At 32.8% G+C, this 13,608-nt stretch overlaps 2 protein-coding genes and 2 long non-coding RNA genes across 5 annotated transcripts; 2 read left to right on the top strand and 2 right to left on the bottom strand.

Annotated features, from left to right (window-relative positions):
- The first annotated feature begins 63 nt into the window (after window positions 1–63).
- On the top strand, window positions 64–2,947 carry LOC126768075 (GTP-binding protein Rheb homolog). Its single transcript, XM_050485970.1, has 5 exons — window positions 64–292; window positions 580–651; window positions 1,677–1,884; window positions 1,955–2,084; window positions 2,138–2,947. The coding sequence occupies exons 1-5, from the start codon at window positions 244–246 to the stop codon at window positions 2,225–2,227; spliced, it is 549 nt and encodes a 182-aa protein (XP_050341927.1). The 5' UTR covers window positions 64–243; the 3' UTR covers window positions 2,228–2,947.
- A 910-nt stretch (window positions 2,948–3,857) lies between these two features.
- Window positions 3,858–12,890, top strand: LOC126768057 (hybrid signal transduction histidine kinase M). Of its 2 annotated transcripts, none has more exons than XM_050485937.1 (4): window positions 3,858–4,518; window positions 10,716–12,236; window positions 12,310–12,513; window positions 12,654–12,890. In XM_050485937.1, exons 2-4 carry the CDS (start codon window positions 10,770–10,772, stop codon window positions 12,780–12,782), a joined length of 1,800 nt encoding a protein of 599 aa, XP_050341894.1. In that variant the 5' UTR covers window positions 3,858–4,518; window positions 10,716–10,769; the 3' UTR covers window positions 12,783–12,890. The 2 variants fall into 2 exon arrangements, with proteins under 2 accessions (XP_050341894.1, XP_050341895.1); XM_050485938.1 differs by having other exon boundaries at window positions 10,719–12,236.
- On the bottom strand, window positions 5,785–8,194 carry LOC126768080 (uncharacterized). Its single transcript, XR_007669202.1, has 2 exons — window positions 8,062–8,194; window positions 5,785–6,679 (listed from the first exon to the last, which is right to left on the bottom strand). It is a non-coding gene; the product is annotated as an uncharacterized LOC126768080 (long non-coding RNA).
- Window positions 9,170–10,692, bottom strand: LOC126768081 (uncharacterized). Its single transcript, XR_007669203.1, has 2 exons — window positions 10,232–10,692; window positions 9,170–9,599 (listed from the first exon to the last, which is right to left on the bottom strand). It is a non-coding gene; the product is annotated as an uncharacterized LOC126768081 (long non-coding RNA).
- Window positions 12,891–13,608: the final 718 nt, after the last annotated feature.

Raw genomic sequence — 13,608 nt, forward strand, 5'->3', positions numbered from 1 at the left:
GAAAACAGCTGAAAGGAGGAGACATATTAGAAATATAAGAAAAACTCCAAAATGAATTGTGATAAATCAGAGTACATAAGAAAATAGTCACAATCGCAGTAGTAAAATTTTTTGGAGAAGTTATCGCGAAGATTTAATTTTTAAGTACGCAATTTGTGTAAAAAAAAGTTTTCATTAAATATATAGTAAAAACTAGTGTGTTTGTAGAATCTGTTTCAAAGAAAACAATTGAACGAGCATAAAATGCCACTCAAGGAACGCAATATTGCCATGATGGGTTACAGCTCTGTGGGTAGGACATTAGGGTCGCTCACTTCCTGAATTCCAGATAGCAGAGATAATATAACAAATCCCCGTCGTACATTAATTTTTTATATTTATGTCGTAATTATTTATATTATCTCCTGAAATCTGTAAAAACAATGCGTATTTATATATCTATGTGAATACTCGAATACATTCTTTCTGATTTAATATGGATCTTTTGCATATTTGCTTTCTCTTACATTTTTAATTTTACGTTCCTTCGTTGGGGCTAATGATCTACGATGTCTTTTGTTGTTGCCTGTAACTGCCTAGGCAAATCATCATTGTGCATACAATTTGTTGAGGGTCAATTTGTGGACTCCTACGATCCGACAATTGAGAACAGTAAGTACATATACAAATATTGGAAAATTGTGAATCATAATTAAAAGGTTAGAGTTGAAGAATATATCAATATGGATGCAAGGAATAGTCATATATTATTTTTAAAGCATGAAGATACGCACATGTTTCTTTTACGAGTAGGTTACGCAAATTTTTAATGAATGACATCGATGTGCGGTATGTGATTAATCTTTAATGTTATCGCTGTGACTGTTGACCTCGCCTAAATGAAATAAGTACACTCTAAATGAATTGTTTTACGTTTTAAATAGTTAGGTATATAAAATGTACAATATAGATTTGCATTTTGTCATTACTTTATTCGCAACAATTCCGTACTATGTAACTCGCTCATGGCTAATTTCAATAACTCAGAAATAAATAACAATAACAATAACAATGTGAAGTTGTTCGACGAGTGATCGGCTGTATACTGTATACCAGTTTCTTAAAAACCTTGAAGAAAATTACGTTCTTGGACTTTATTATTCTAAAATTCTTATACCGTAATTCCTAATTTCTTACTTAAATTTTTGTGTTATTTATAAGTAAATGTAAATATTGGGCGTAATTTATAAAAAATAAGCGATATATATGTACATACATATGTATGTATGTATACGCAAGTATAGACGTGAGCGTGGAAATAATTTTGTAGGAAATTTAAGTTAATTACATATGTATGTATGTTTGTATCATGATTCTATAATTGAATCATGGTTTGATTATTAGCAAATTCATAAGGTTTATAACTTTAATGATTTTCATCCGCATTTAAATGTGTTTCTTGTTTTGAAATGTCGTCCGTCTAGGCAAAACCAAAAACTTTAAATCTCAAAGGGATACTAACATAAAACCGAAATCTAAAATATACATATGAAAGTAAATCACTATGAATTATATTATCGTGAAGCTACCACAATTATATTACAAAATTTTGTTGTATTGGAAAATATATACATACATATAGTGGCACAATTAATATACCACACAATATATGTATCTAATTACTTTTTCTCTCATAGCCTTTACGAAAATAGCTCGAGTGAATTCGCAGGACTACGATGTCAAAGTTGTTGATACAGCTGGACAAGATGAGTACAGCATATTCCCTGTGCAATATAGCATGGACTTCCACGGATATGTTCTTGTCTATTCGATAACCAGTCAAAAGTCTTTTGAAGTGATCAAAATTATCTACGAAAAGTTGTTGGATGTAATGGGAAAGAAATAGTAAATAAAACAATATACAAATTTAGTTTCTATTTTCTTTACCAAATACCATACATGTATTATTTTGCAGTGTACCTGTTGTATTAGTTGGAAACAAAACCGATCTACACCAAGAGCGCATGGTGTCTACTGAAGAAGGGCGTAAATTAGCTGAATCATGGCGAGCTATATTTTTGGAAACTTCAGCTAAGCAAAATGAGGTAAATAGTCAAAAAATTATATTTTAATTTGTGTTAAAAGTATCACATTTTAGTCTGTTGCTGACATATTTCATCGACTTCTCATATCCATTGAGAGTGAAAATGGTAATCCACAGGAAAAGAGCAATTGCATTATTTCGTGAGAGCATTCAGCCGTAAATAACTGGTCACAACAAAAACAACGCCCTATTCCAATTTCCACTGCAGCATTAATCTACATAATAGCAGCAGCAACATTAACTGGTACACCTAAAACATTAAATAAGACCATATCACAGTTGATCAGTGCGAACGAACTACAGAAGGAAGCGCTTCATGGAAAGCTGCAGTGCATTGTAGGCGTGGTTGAAGCCGTGGTCGCGTATATGTGTGAACTATTTGAATGCGTAGGTGAGAATGTGTGTGCGAATTTTTCTTATAACCCCCAGGGTAGCTGCCAAATTTTATGCTTGGCACTATCGAAACAAAACATGATTCATAAGTAAATAGGTAATTCCGCGAATTTCACTGCATCGTTTAGCGTTGTAGATTGAAAGTTTAAAGTAATTAAAGTTATCACATTTAAAAATACTATACTGTATACTTGATTGAATATTGCACATTAAATTTTACGTTGCTTTACTTTACAAGAGACTAACTTCATTCTCTTTTACTACAAAACTAATAAATTTTACAGAATTATAATTTTTTCTTCGGCAGTAGTTATAGTGTAAAATATTATTTTTTATATTAAATGTAGTTACATTTTAGTCTCTTGTATAATTTTTTCAATGTGTATAATTAATGTCAACAAATGACTTTTACTAAAACATCATTTTCTCAGCTATAAGGAATAAAAGAATAGAAGCATAGAAAATAAAGAATCATAAGAACAGAAATAAAAACATAATATAATAGTCTTTGTTTCAACTACTTCAACAATAGAACAATAAACTATTAAACATGGTCATTGAAATAAATTAAATTTAATTATGTTTAAATGAAACAATTTTATATTTAAGTTGAGTAGAATTAATTATTTATTGTTAGGATCTCCTAACTTTTTTCATTAAACACTTTAAATATGCTTATATAATTCTTTTTTTTTTTTAAATTATCAAACTTAAACATGCTTGGTGAAAATAATTTTTTTATGTGAAAGAAACGACTCCTTAAAAATTGGAATAAACAAAATATATTTGAATGTTTTATAGATTAAAAAAACTTTGTGTAGAGAACTTATTCAGCAATATATTTTATTTTTATTGATTAATCTTTATATTTTAGTTATTCAAAAAGGGAAAATATTAAATTTTATACCTATGCTCTGTGTCATTAATAATCTAAGAAGGTTTGTTCTATCCATTGAAATAGGAAATAAAATGAATTATTACTTAAAACTTTAACTCTTTCAATACTTTTTTAAAGTTGCGACACTAGAAACTCGAACTACTATGAATTCTTGAATCGGCAATAGAAATCAAATTTCCTTCAATAACTCGTAGTCCCTGGAAGTTTTTTGTGGATTATGGTGATTTGAGTTAGGGGAGTTCAACTATATTTCATTTTAAGAGAAATTTGGACGAATTTTTGATTAGTTGCTTGGCAACCCTAATAAATGACTCACAGCAAATTTTTGCTCGTACTATCTTTTAACTGCCGTTTTGTGTGAAAGAAAGATGAAAAACATATATTGCTTTCATTCTAACATATACAATTGAAAGGGTATGTTATATTTGTCTTGTTTGCTCAACAAACAAGGCAATTGTAAAAAGGTAATTAAGAAAATGTTTCATATAATTGCATTTTTGAAACGACACAACACGAAAGTGCTATTGTTGCGGATGTGTGAAAAGATTTTTATGAAGTTAATGAAAAATAATTTCTACAAGCTGCAGAATTATAATAAAGGAAACATATTTCCATAATAACTTACAAGTTGTGAATAGTGTCCTCTATTAAGTTAAGGTCAGAAATTGTATTGTACAATGTTTTTCTGGAAACCACAACATTAGTGAATTTAAAGGTGTAGTTGTCATTGTGACGAATTATTTTTGTATCCCGAATGCCAGAGAAGTTGCATAAATTAAAGATATAATAAAACGGTACGAAAACATCGAAATTCATTTTATATAATTTAAATAAGGCTTAATTTTTGGATCATAATTTCGTGTTTATTCTACCGCGATATAAATACAATCAGAATAACCACCGCGTATAATCGTTGGCGATTCCATCAACATTTTTGTGTCGTTGCTGCTAGCAAAACGCAGCTGTTCGTCATCAGCAAAGCGGGCGGGTAAAAAGAGGTTCTTTATTGTGTTGTTGCTTTATAGAATCGAATAAGCCTTGTGTGCACAAAAAGACAAGTTTTAAATATATGTGTGAAGGGTATAAATCAGTTCCGTTGTCCTGTGGATGTTGGTGTGCACACATCAATAGTGAAGTGTAACAGGTATGTATAGTTCTTGAGCTTAGCGATTTAAATTCTGTATTTGTTCTTAAAACATCTTACCCTGTTTTGGCGAGAGTAATATGTTAGCTGTCATCGAAATATCTTAACGGTAGGCCCAATGAGGTAATTAGTATCGTGCGAGACTTGTTGCATGTGCAATAATTTGCTTATGAAGTTAGCATGGACTTTTTCGAAGATCTAACTACGTATCGATGGAAACATGGAAATTAGTCTAAGTTAATCATACAATCAGGATGATCGGAATCAAGAGAGATATCTTTCCCAAATTCTGTTTTCTAGCTCCTCGGGCGTTGCTAGTTAATTAGCGTAAACCTTTGATTTAATAAACCCCCGGGAAAATAATCTAGAGTAGTTTAATGGCCAATTCAAATAGAAATTTTGAGACATTTGTTTAGACAGAAAAATACGACGTACGATTTTGTATGAGTACGTTCACATATAAAGTTTTTGACGCGAAGCCAAACAAAATGTTGGACTACTTCCACCTTTTTACGCTTTGCCAAGCCACAGTCGGGATTTATATTAAGGAAGAGACTAAAAGTAAAGCGTTGTGAAGGGAAGTTTTATATGAATTGGTCGTAAACATTTCTCGAATTAACTCCAAATTTTGCACGCAATGTTTCCATGTTTTTTTTCGGGTAATGTCATATTTAATCATGTTGTATAATGTGACATGACGAGATGGCAAACCTTACGGAAAACACTGACAAAATTTGACAGAGATCGGTAAACAAACATGACCGCCACGAGCTGTCAAAATCACATAATACCTATGGGTAGACGCTGTATAACTATTCCTAAACATGGAAGCAGCATGGAAGTGAATAAATTGTACTGTTTGAAAACCTGTTAGTAATTTGTTTTTAATTTATCGTTTTTATTCGTTGTTACAATTTGCCTCAATTTTCTCATCATGGATTAAAGTGTATATACATTTATAAATACTATGTACATATATAGATAAATTGTAGATATGTCTGTTAACATTTACATTCGTTTTTTGTTGGTTAGTGTAATATTTATCTTCGTGTTTCATGTATAATATCAAAATGTAGATAAAATTTGCGAAATGAAAATTAGAAGCAGTCGAAGTAAACTTTAACAACTGATGTACAGTATTGGACAAAACATTTGCAACTGAAATATGATTATGAAAATACTGTCGTTTCACAGACCATAATTGCCGGAGACTTTATTTTAACTTTTTATTAAATATTGGATGTTGATTAAAGTAAACAAAACGAATTTATTAAAATTTCACAGTTTTTTATTTAATGTAATAAAAATCGATGTAACATCTATAGTACATATTCAATAAGAAAAAAACAACTGAAAGAAAACGGCACATTATTTTTAGTAAAATAAAAGCAAATCCTTAGATTTTGTGGCAAACTCATTACTGTTGTTGTTATTGTAGTGGCAGAATTCTGTTGAGTTGACAGTCCTTGATTGGTTAAAAAATTCGGGTCAGTTCCGGTTATGTCGACCCGACTGTTGTGGGCATGGTCAAACTCATTACTCCCTATCACTGCTTTAAATCGCCATGGCAATGAAACGATGAATTGGGGTATATTTATCCATATCTCAGAACCCTTTTTTGGAAAAATTGATCAGTATTTGCCACATTACTGCCATAAATTCTCTTTTTTACATTTTCCCAAAAATTTTCTCCCCAAATCAGAAGCAGAAAGCATCCCCAATCTCCTTTGCCAATTGCAGCTATCGTTTTCATGAAATTAATTTAAGTCATTTTACGTTGTATGTTTGCTTTCTCGCTGTTTGTTTTACGCCGATGCTTCCAAAGGTGAATTTAATTAGTACAATTGCACATGCCTATTTGCCTTGACAGTTTCTCATTGTGAATTTCAAATATTGTTGCTTTCACTTCGTACCACACCCCCTCGCCATTACTTTATTTTTACAGTTCACTTGTTACTTGTACCATAGGTTGCACAACACTGTTCGTTCATATTAACAAGAACGGTATCACTTAGGTATTGTACGATGCAGCTCCCACGCGCGTGATTTTTATTCCTTTATTTTGAAAATACGCTCAAGAATTTATCTTAATTGCTTTAACTGTTGTCGAAAGTTCTATTGTAATTTACATAGTTTTCATATCTCGAGTGTCGGTTAGTGCCTGTCAAAATAATTAGATTATGATCTGTTATATGTATCTACTTAATTTGATAGGAAAATCAAAATATAAAAAACTTTAATAATTGCTTATTGTTTCTTTCCATAATCATTTCGGGTGAGAACGGCCTCCTTTTAATTTGTCCCAATAGACGATATGTAAATAGTGGAAATACATGTAAAAGTATATAAATATGCCGGCATTTCTTCAAGTGCTTTTAACTTTTTCACCCATGTTTATGTTATGGTTCTTTTTTAAACGATTTATGTGGTTTGGTAAATATACATATACATATATTATATATGTATAGGCAAGTTTTACTATCATCATCGCTCCATTTACGCTTAGTTTTTTTTTTTTTATTAAATTATTTACACATGGAAATGTTTGAGTTTTTTTAAATATATTTCATGTATTGCACGTTTGCACGACCTTGAGATGCATCAACCACACAAACAATTAACTCACTGTGAATTGCCGTGTGTCTGCATATTTGTAAAAACTTACATATATATGTATGTAGTAACACATATGACTAGCAATAATCGTAGAGCTGCTCACAAAACCTACATTTCGTTGTAATACTTTTGTTTATGTAATTAAAAGCTATTTAAGTATTGTACTTATAATTAGACATACTATGTGAAGCGCTAAGGTATGTATGTATATATGTATGTATATAAATGTAATTTTTATAGTAAAATACATGTTTCTGGGCCGTAAAAATGCAAAATTAAATTTAAAATACTTCTATTTTACATTCCAAAAATCAGACATGAAAATGACTTTGTATCGCGAGGTGAAAATGTATTCACTCAATAAACCGAATTTACAAGCTTTCCCCATTTCAAACATACATAAATATGTACATACATACATATATACATAAGTTTTAGTATGTTAGTTTGTCATAGATTTTATTTTTTCAAGTTTTATATTCACTTTTTTCGCTAATTTTGTGTTTGGCTAATTGTCGAAGTTCCATTTACATAATTACCGTTTTTTTTAACAAAGTTGGTAGTAATTATCACACAAACACTCAATTTTTAATTATCCACGATAGTTTTGAAAAGCGGTTTTACAGATTTCTACTTTCTCCCCTAATATATGTAAATCTTAATTCTTATTTTTTTGCTTCTAAAAACTCCTGGAAATGTACATAAGTATATGTATATATATTGTATATTTTTTAATAATATATTGCGATGTAAACAAAATTCCGCTTTCGTCATTTTAATACTACACAAACACATCCTACATTCGTATGTTAGCAAATATTTAGTCGCAACAGCATGTACGAAAGAATGAATGTCAAAGCCACCATCCAACCCTCTATACACCTCCCTAGTTCTACTTATGTACAAAAAACATACAATTGTACATACATATGTTCAAACATTTCATTCGTTCTTATTTTCCACGTCGCGAATTTGTATGTGTTTTATTTAAAAAATGCAAATAACCCGCGATACCCGTGCCCGGCACGATGGAACACGAGTAAGTAAAGTGACAGACCAGTCAAACAATAGTCGGTCGGCCAAATTACATGCCTGTATGTCGCTAGCGGCAGTTGACGATAATGCAATGGCCTCAAAAACCGGAATGTGTTATCAGAAAATAGGCAGCAATCAAAGAAATAAAAATATGTATACATATGTACATATATATAAAAACAAAGAAAATAACAAAAATAGTCTATACTTGTATATATGTACATACATTTATATTTTTATTCATTATATTATTTGAAATCGAGTCTAAACAACCGATAAAATTTGGTAAGATGGGAAAAATGTCTAACATTTGAGTGTGTGGAATTAAACGTCAATATCTTTCTAGTGGCGCATAAAATGCAGTCGATAACAGTATAATTTTTAGAAAACAACGAATGAATGACAATTATGCCAATAGCTTCCGTCGAACCGGACGGCACCAACGCAAGACAATATATTTGCTGTGATCATTTTGAGATTGTCTCAAAACACCATGACTTTAATAAGCGGGAACTATAAATTGTACACAATTTTCTTGACAAATTTTATGAAATCTTGTTCGTTTATCAGAGATAATTTGAAATATTACCAAAATTGTCCATGTCCGGTCATTGGAACTTACTTCATGTCCGGTAATAAAAACTGGCTTAATATGCAAATAATAATAAAAACGTTATGTTCATGAAATTCGTTCAGTTATGGGAGATGTCCGGCTATGAGGACTATCCGTGATGGGAAATTTCGGTGCATACGTCTTTTGGATGAAGGAGTGTGTTTTAGTGATTTTTGTACCAGAAACAACGCCACAATCATGTATCGGCTCGGCCCTCTATTTCACTTGATTAAGTTCTGCGACTGTTTTTGTTGTTTTCAATACAGAATAACCCTTGATAATAGAGAAATGCGTAAATGATTGAATACGCATCACGAATCTAAACATCTGTTACCCAATTGATTTGCCCTCAAGAAGTCGCAGTTGGTGTGATCAATCAAATCAATATAGAGGCTCTAAAATGATTTATTTGTCATAATTTAAATTGCAAAATAACAGTTTCAATTACGTCGCCTATCGGTCATTCCCACTAACTCGTAAACAAACGTACATATCTACACAAATTTATTGCATAAATATACCATAATATACATACATATACATACATTTTATATACCTATATATGTATGGGTATATATTAAGTAATTTTATTATAGTGGCGCCTATTGTGTCACCAGGGATCACCTCTCGCGTTCGAGTATTTTATTTCATTTGCAAGCTGTTGTCTGGCCGCACAATTTGTTGGGGTGTTTTCTCCTGATAAGGGGTGTCATAGCTAAATTTATTGGTATTCCTATCTCGATAATAAATATTTTCTATAAACATAATCGAAATTGCGGTGTAAAATCCCAAACACAGGCGAATTGGTGCGCATTTCCTGAAATTTCAAACTAATATATAGTATACATATATGTGTTGTTATTATTAAAATTTCATGTAAATACATATGTATGTTTATTAATTCAAATTTAATATGTGTAGTCCCAATATAAATTTGTCGGAGCATCTGATTAATTCACATCTCTAGGCAACTAGTTAGATATACATATATATATTTATGCTCTAATAAGCTAAAATATTATTTTTTTACCACTTTCAGTTTTTATTCGCAAATACTCCTGCATAACTCATTTTCAAATTTTCTGTGCTTTTTTCATGCAAATGCCATACAGAACTTATTTGTATAAGAACATAACATATAATTTCATTAGAAAAACAACTCTTCAATAATGTGTTTTCAGTCTCAAAACTCTATCATAATCCCGTACTTGAAACAAAAATATAATTTTGAAAGTCTTGAAAGACAATTAGCGTATGCTATTCTATGTGATGGTTTATGTAATATAATACATCATACCTTAGAAGTTCGTTGTGGAATCTTTTATACATTCGCAGTAAGAAACGATGTTCCGATGCGAACAAAGGAATTTGCATTTTTTTTTTATTAATATTTCAACAATCTAGTGATTTTGCGCAATATATAGTTTAACTGTAGTCATTTGTACTTACGTTCATTATAATAATTGTTTTAGGAATTCGATTTAAAGGGTGGAGACCTCAACTGCAGATTTCCTGCAAACCACCGACGTCTACTGATTGCATGCGTCTGTGCTTTATTTATTTACACCGTCATCGTTGTTGACTTTCTTATCAGCTGAAAGTTAAATGGGCGAATTTTTGCGATGCATAAACAGTTTAACGACAACAATTTCAAAGTGAACACAAATTTCTCAGAGCGCTGCGAAATATTTATTATTTACTACTTTTTTTTTATAATTTCATAAGACCATTACTGAGAATTGGTTTTTATTTTGATTGTGTCGCCCGACAGAAAAAATTATCAGTATTTTTGTATTGTCCTGTGGAATTTCTTAAATTGTATTTATTAAAATTAATACAAAGTGAGTGCAGTGTCTACAGTGACTGAGTTAGAGTGACTAACTGTATTTACTACATATTTAAAACAAATATTAATTAACACTTGTTTTTCCAGAAGTTTGCAGAATTATTCCTTGCTCTTGTTTAAGATATAAGAATCCGTATAAAAATGACGATTCCATCGCGTCCAGCGCCTGCACCACCAGTGGCGCGCGGTCAAAATGCTGCCGCCGGTGCTAATGCAAGTATCGAACAACTACGCATACAATTACAACAACAACAGATACATCAGCAACAGAATCGTGGAGTACAGAAATTGACTATAAGTCTACCACCACCACCGAAAGGTTCGACTGCAACGCCCATGGTTAATCGCAATAACAGTATCAGTAGCAACAACAACTATAATAGTTTTAACATGGACAGTAATCAGTCGGCGATAACACGAAAGTTTCCACAAGCACGCTACACGCCCACCACAAATTGGGAGGATGATCCTTTCGGTGCCAATGCAGCAGCTGCTGCTAATACAAATGGCAATGGCAAAAAGGTACCTCCACCACGGCCACCACCACCGAAAGTGCAAGTAAATGGTCGTAGAGCGCCTCAACCACCATCCACGCATTCAACAAAGTTGCTGAGCAACATTTTCAGGAGCAAAAAAAGCAGTAGTAGTATTAGCAACAATAATAATAAAGCAAATAAGATATATGGTGTCAGCAGTGGAGTTTATGCCGTTAACAACACATCCGTGTCAACAACAAACAGCAGTAGCACAACAACGTGGGGCACCACAAACAATGCTACAAATAGTGTCAACAACAGTCAAAGTTGGCAGGCTAATTGGAACAACAGTTACTCGTCCACATCGCTTACATCTCTGGGTGCTGTCAATCAAGGTGGCACAGGTGTGCCGAACGCAACCGAAGCACAACTGATCAGTTTCGATTCACCACCAAGTTCGCCAACATTCACACAGAAGTCCAATAGCGATTGCCTCAGCGTAGATAGTTTCAGTTCGGATTCGAATTTCAGTTCGCCGAATAATGGTAGTGTCTCCCAACCGGAAAGCGGCTTCGAGGATGACTTTAGTGCACGCAGTCGTCCAGCTACTACCAGTCCGCTGGATCCTTGGGAAGCTTTTGATAGCGGTTTCAATACGGCGGTCGACAGTATTTATGGTAGTACAACAGCAACGAATAGCATCGGTACTGCACCGGTACGCAATCTCAACACCATCAATTCGCGCATTCAATCAAGTAACGATAATCCACTCTGTAATGGAAAGAGTCTCCTACCACCGACGCCCACACTGAGTGTACCAACTATTATCAAACCAAAAGTATCCCAGAAACAACGTGCACCTAAACCGCCGATGTTGCAGAAATCGCAGTTCACACATGGTAATGATACATCACTAACGCCACCATCGCCTCCAATGCCGATATGTGCGCCACCACCGCCACCGAACGGTGTATCATTGCTGGACGTCATATCAGGAAAAGCGGATGCATTGCAATTGAATGGTGCCATTAATGGTGACTTGGGTCTTGGCGCTGGTGTAGCGGAAACTAGGCCCCATGGCATTGCGCTATACGCCTTTGATGGTATCGAAGAGGGTGATCTCAGTTTTCGGGTGTGTATGAAGTCTTTTGCTCTCTCATTTTCAAGTTTTTGATTAATATTATTTCGTTTTTATGAATTTGCAGGAGAACGAGAAAATCTATATATTGGAGCAGGTGAGCGCTGAATGGTATCGTGGTCGTACGCGCTCTGGCTGTGAAGGTATTTTCCCAATAAATTATATCGATGTAAAAGTCCCATTAGTAGAGGAAAATGCCAAAACCAAACCGTTACGTGTACGATGCCTCTACAATTTCCCAGCCGAGTATGACGGCGATTTGGCTTTGACGGTAGGTCTAACAGTTTACTGTTATTACAAATACATACATATATAGTTATATATCGATTTTTCCCTGCGTTATTTATAACTTTACTCTTGGATTGTTTATACATCATTTTTATTAAAAATCACATTTTTTACTAATTGCAGCAAAATGAAATAGTGACCATACTCTACAAAATTAATGAAGACTGGCTTTATGGTGAAGTGGATGGCCGACAAGGCCAATTTCCAGCGAATTTCATTGAATACTTACCCGAAAACATACCGATGGCATAAGCAAGAAGTTTGAAATGTATTGCTATACTATACTATACAAATATTGCATACATATTTACGTGATGATAACTATAAAATGCCCGAAATATTACGCACTTAAAAAACTTATGTATTTGAAATACCTTTTACACAGCACGTGTCCATCAAACGAATTGTAGTACCCGTAGTTTATATACATATAAAATAATGTACTTGTGGAAGTAAAAAGTTGTGTCTCGAAAGTCTTGAGGATGGCGTAAAGTGTAGAGTGCTTGCTACTTGGAATTGAAAATAACACGAAAATGTTTGAATGTGAAGGCTGCAACAAATAAATACTTTCTTTAGATAGGAGTTACATTTACATTTATAAGAGTAAAAAAAACTGAATGTGCGATACGCATGTAGATGTATGAACTTTAAGTGATGTAGTGTTTAACTAATGCACTGCAATGGTTCTAGTTATTAACCGTAACAATATTCAAATCAAGCATCACACTGATTGTCATATCAAACAACATTTTTCCAACGCAAAAACCGAAAACCGATATCGATATCAAAGCTTTTTATACTAGTATTTAAGGGCGTAGTAAATGTAAAGAATTATCGTCCGCATCACACGCTTAAACCTAAGTAATGAAACTATTGAATTTGTTCCACACACAAACGTAACTATAATTTATACTTATAATTAAATAAACCATAAAATATAAATAGTACATACACACACACACACACACACACACACAAATAATTGTTTGCAGACGTTGGTCATATAAATATGTGGTCTTGCGAAGAAAAGTTATCAAAATGTATTCATTTATTGTAAGATTATCTTTCAATTTGAAAA

The sequence above is a fragment of the Bactrocera neohumeralis genome, chromosome 2, assembly GCF_024586455.1.
Source record: "Bactrocera neohumeralis isolate Rockhampton chromosome 2, APGP_CSIRO_Bneo_wtdbg2-racon-allhic-juicebox.fasta_v2, whole genome shotgun sequence".
In the NCBI taxonomy this organism is placed as follows: domain Eukaryota; kingdom Metazoa; phylum Arthropoda; class Insecta; order Diptera; family Tephritidae; genus Bactrocera; species Bactrocera neohumeralis.

What these genes read in the sequence shown, in the direction of transcription:
- LOC126768075 (XM_050485970.1), top strand. Translation starts at nt 244, where the DNA reads ATGCCACTCAAGGAACGCAATATTGCCATGATGGGTTACAGCTCTGTG. An exon ending in CGATCCGACAATTGAGAACA is followed by an intron (nt 652 to 1,676) that starts GTAAGTACATAT and finishes TTTCTCTCATAG; the next exon opens with CCTTTACGAAAATAGCTCGA. An exon ending in GATGTAATGGGAAAGAAATA is followed by an intron (nt 1,885 to 1,954) that starts GTAAATAAAACA and finishes ATTATTTTGCAG; the next exon opens with TGTACCTGTTGTATTAGTTG.
- LOC126768057 (XM_050485937.1), top strand. Translation starts at nt 10,770, where the DNA reads ATGACGATTCCATCGCGTCCAGCGCCTGCACCACCAGTGGCGCGCGGT. An exon ending in AGGGTGATCTCAGTTTTCGG is followed by an intron (nt 12,237 to 12,309) that starts GTGTGTATGAAG and finishes ATGAATTTGCAG; the next exon opens with GAGAACGAGAAAATCTATAT. An exon ending in ACGGCGATTTGGCTTTGACG is followed by an intron (nt 12,514 to 12,653) that starts GTAGGTCTAACA and finishes TACTAATTGCAG; the next exon opens with CAAAATGAAATAGTGACCAT.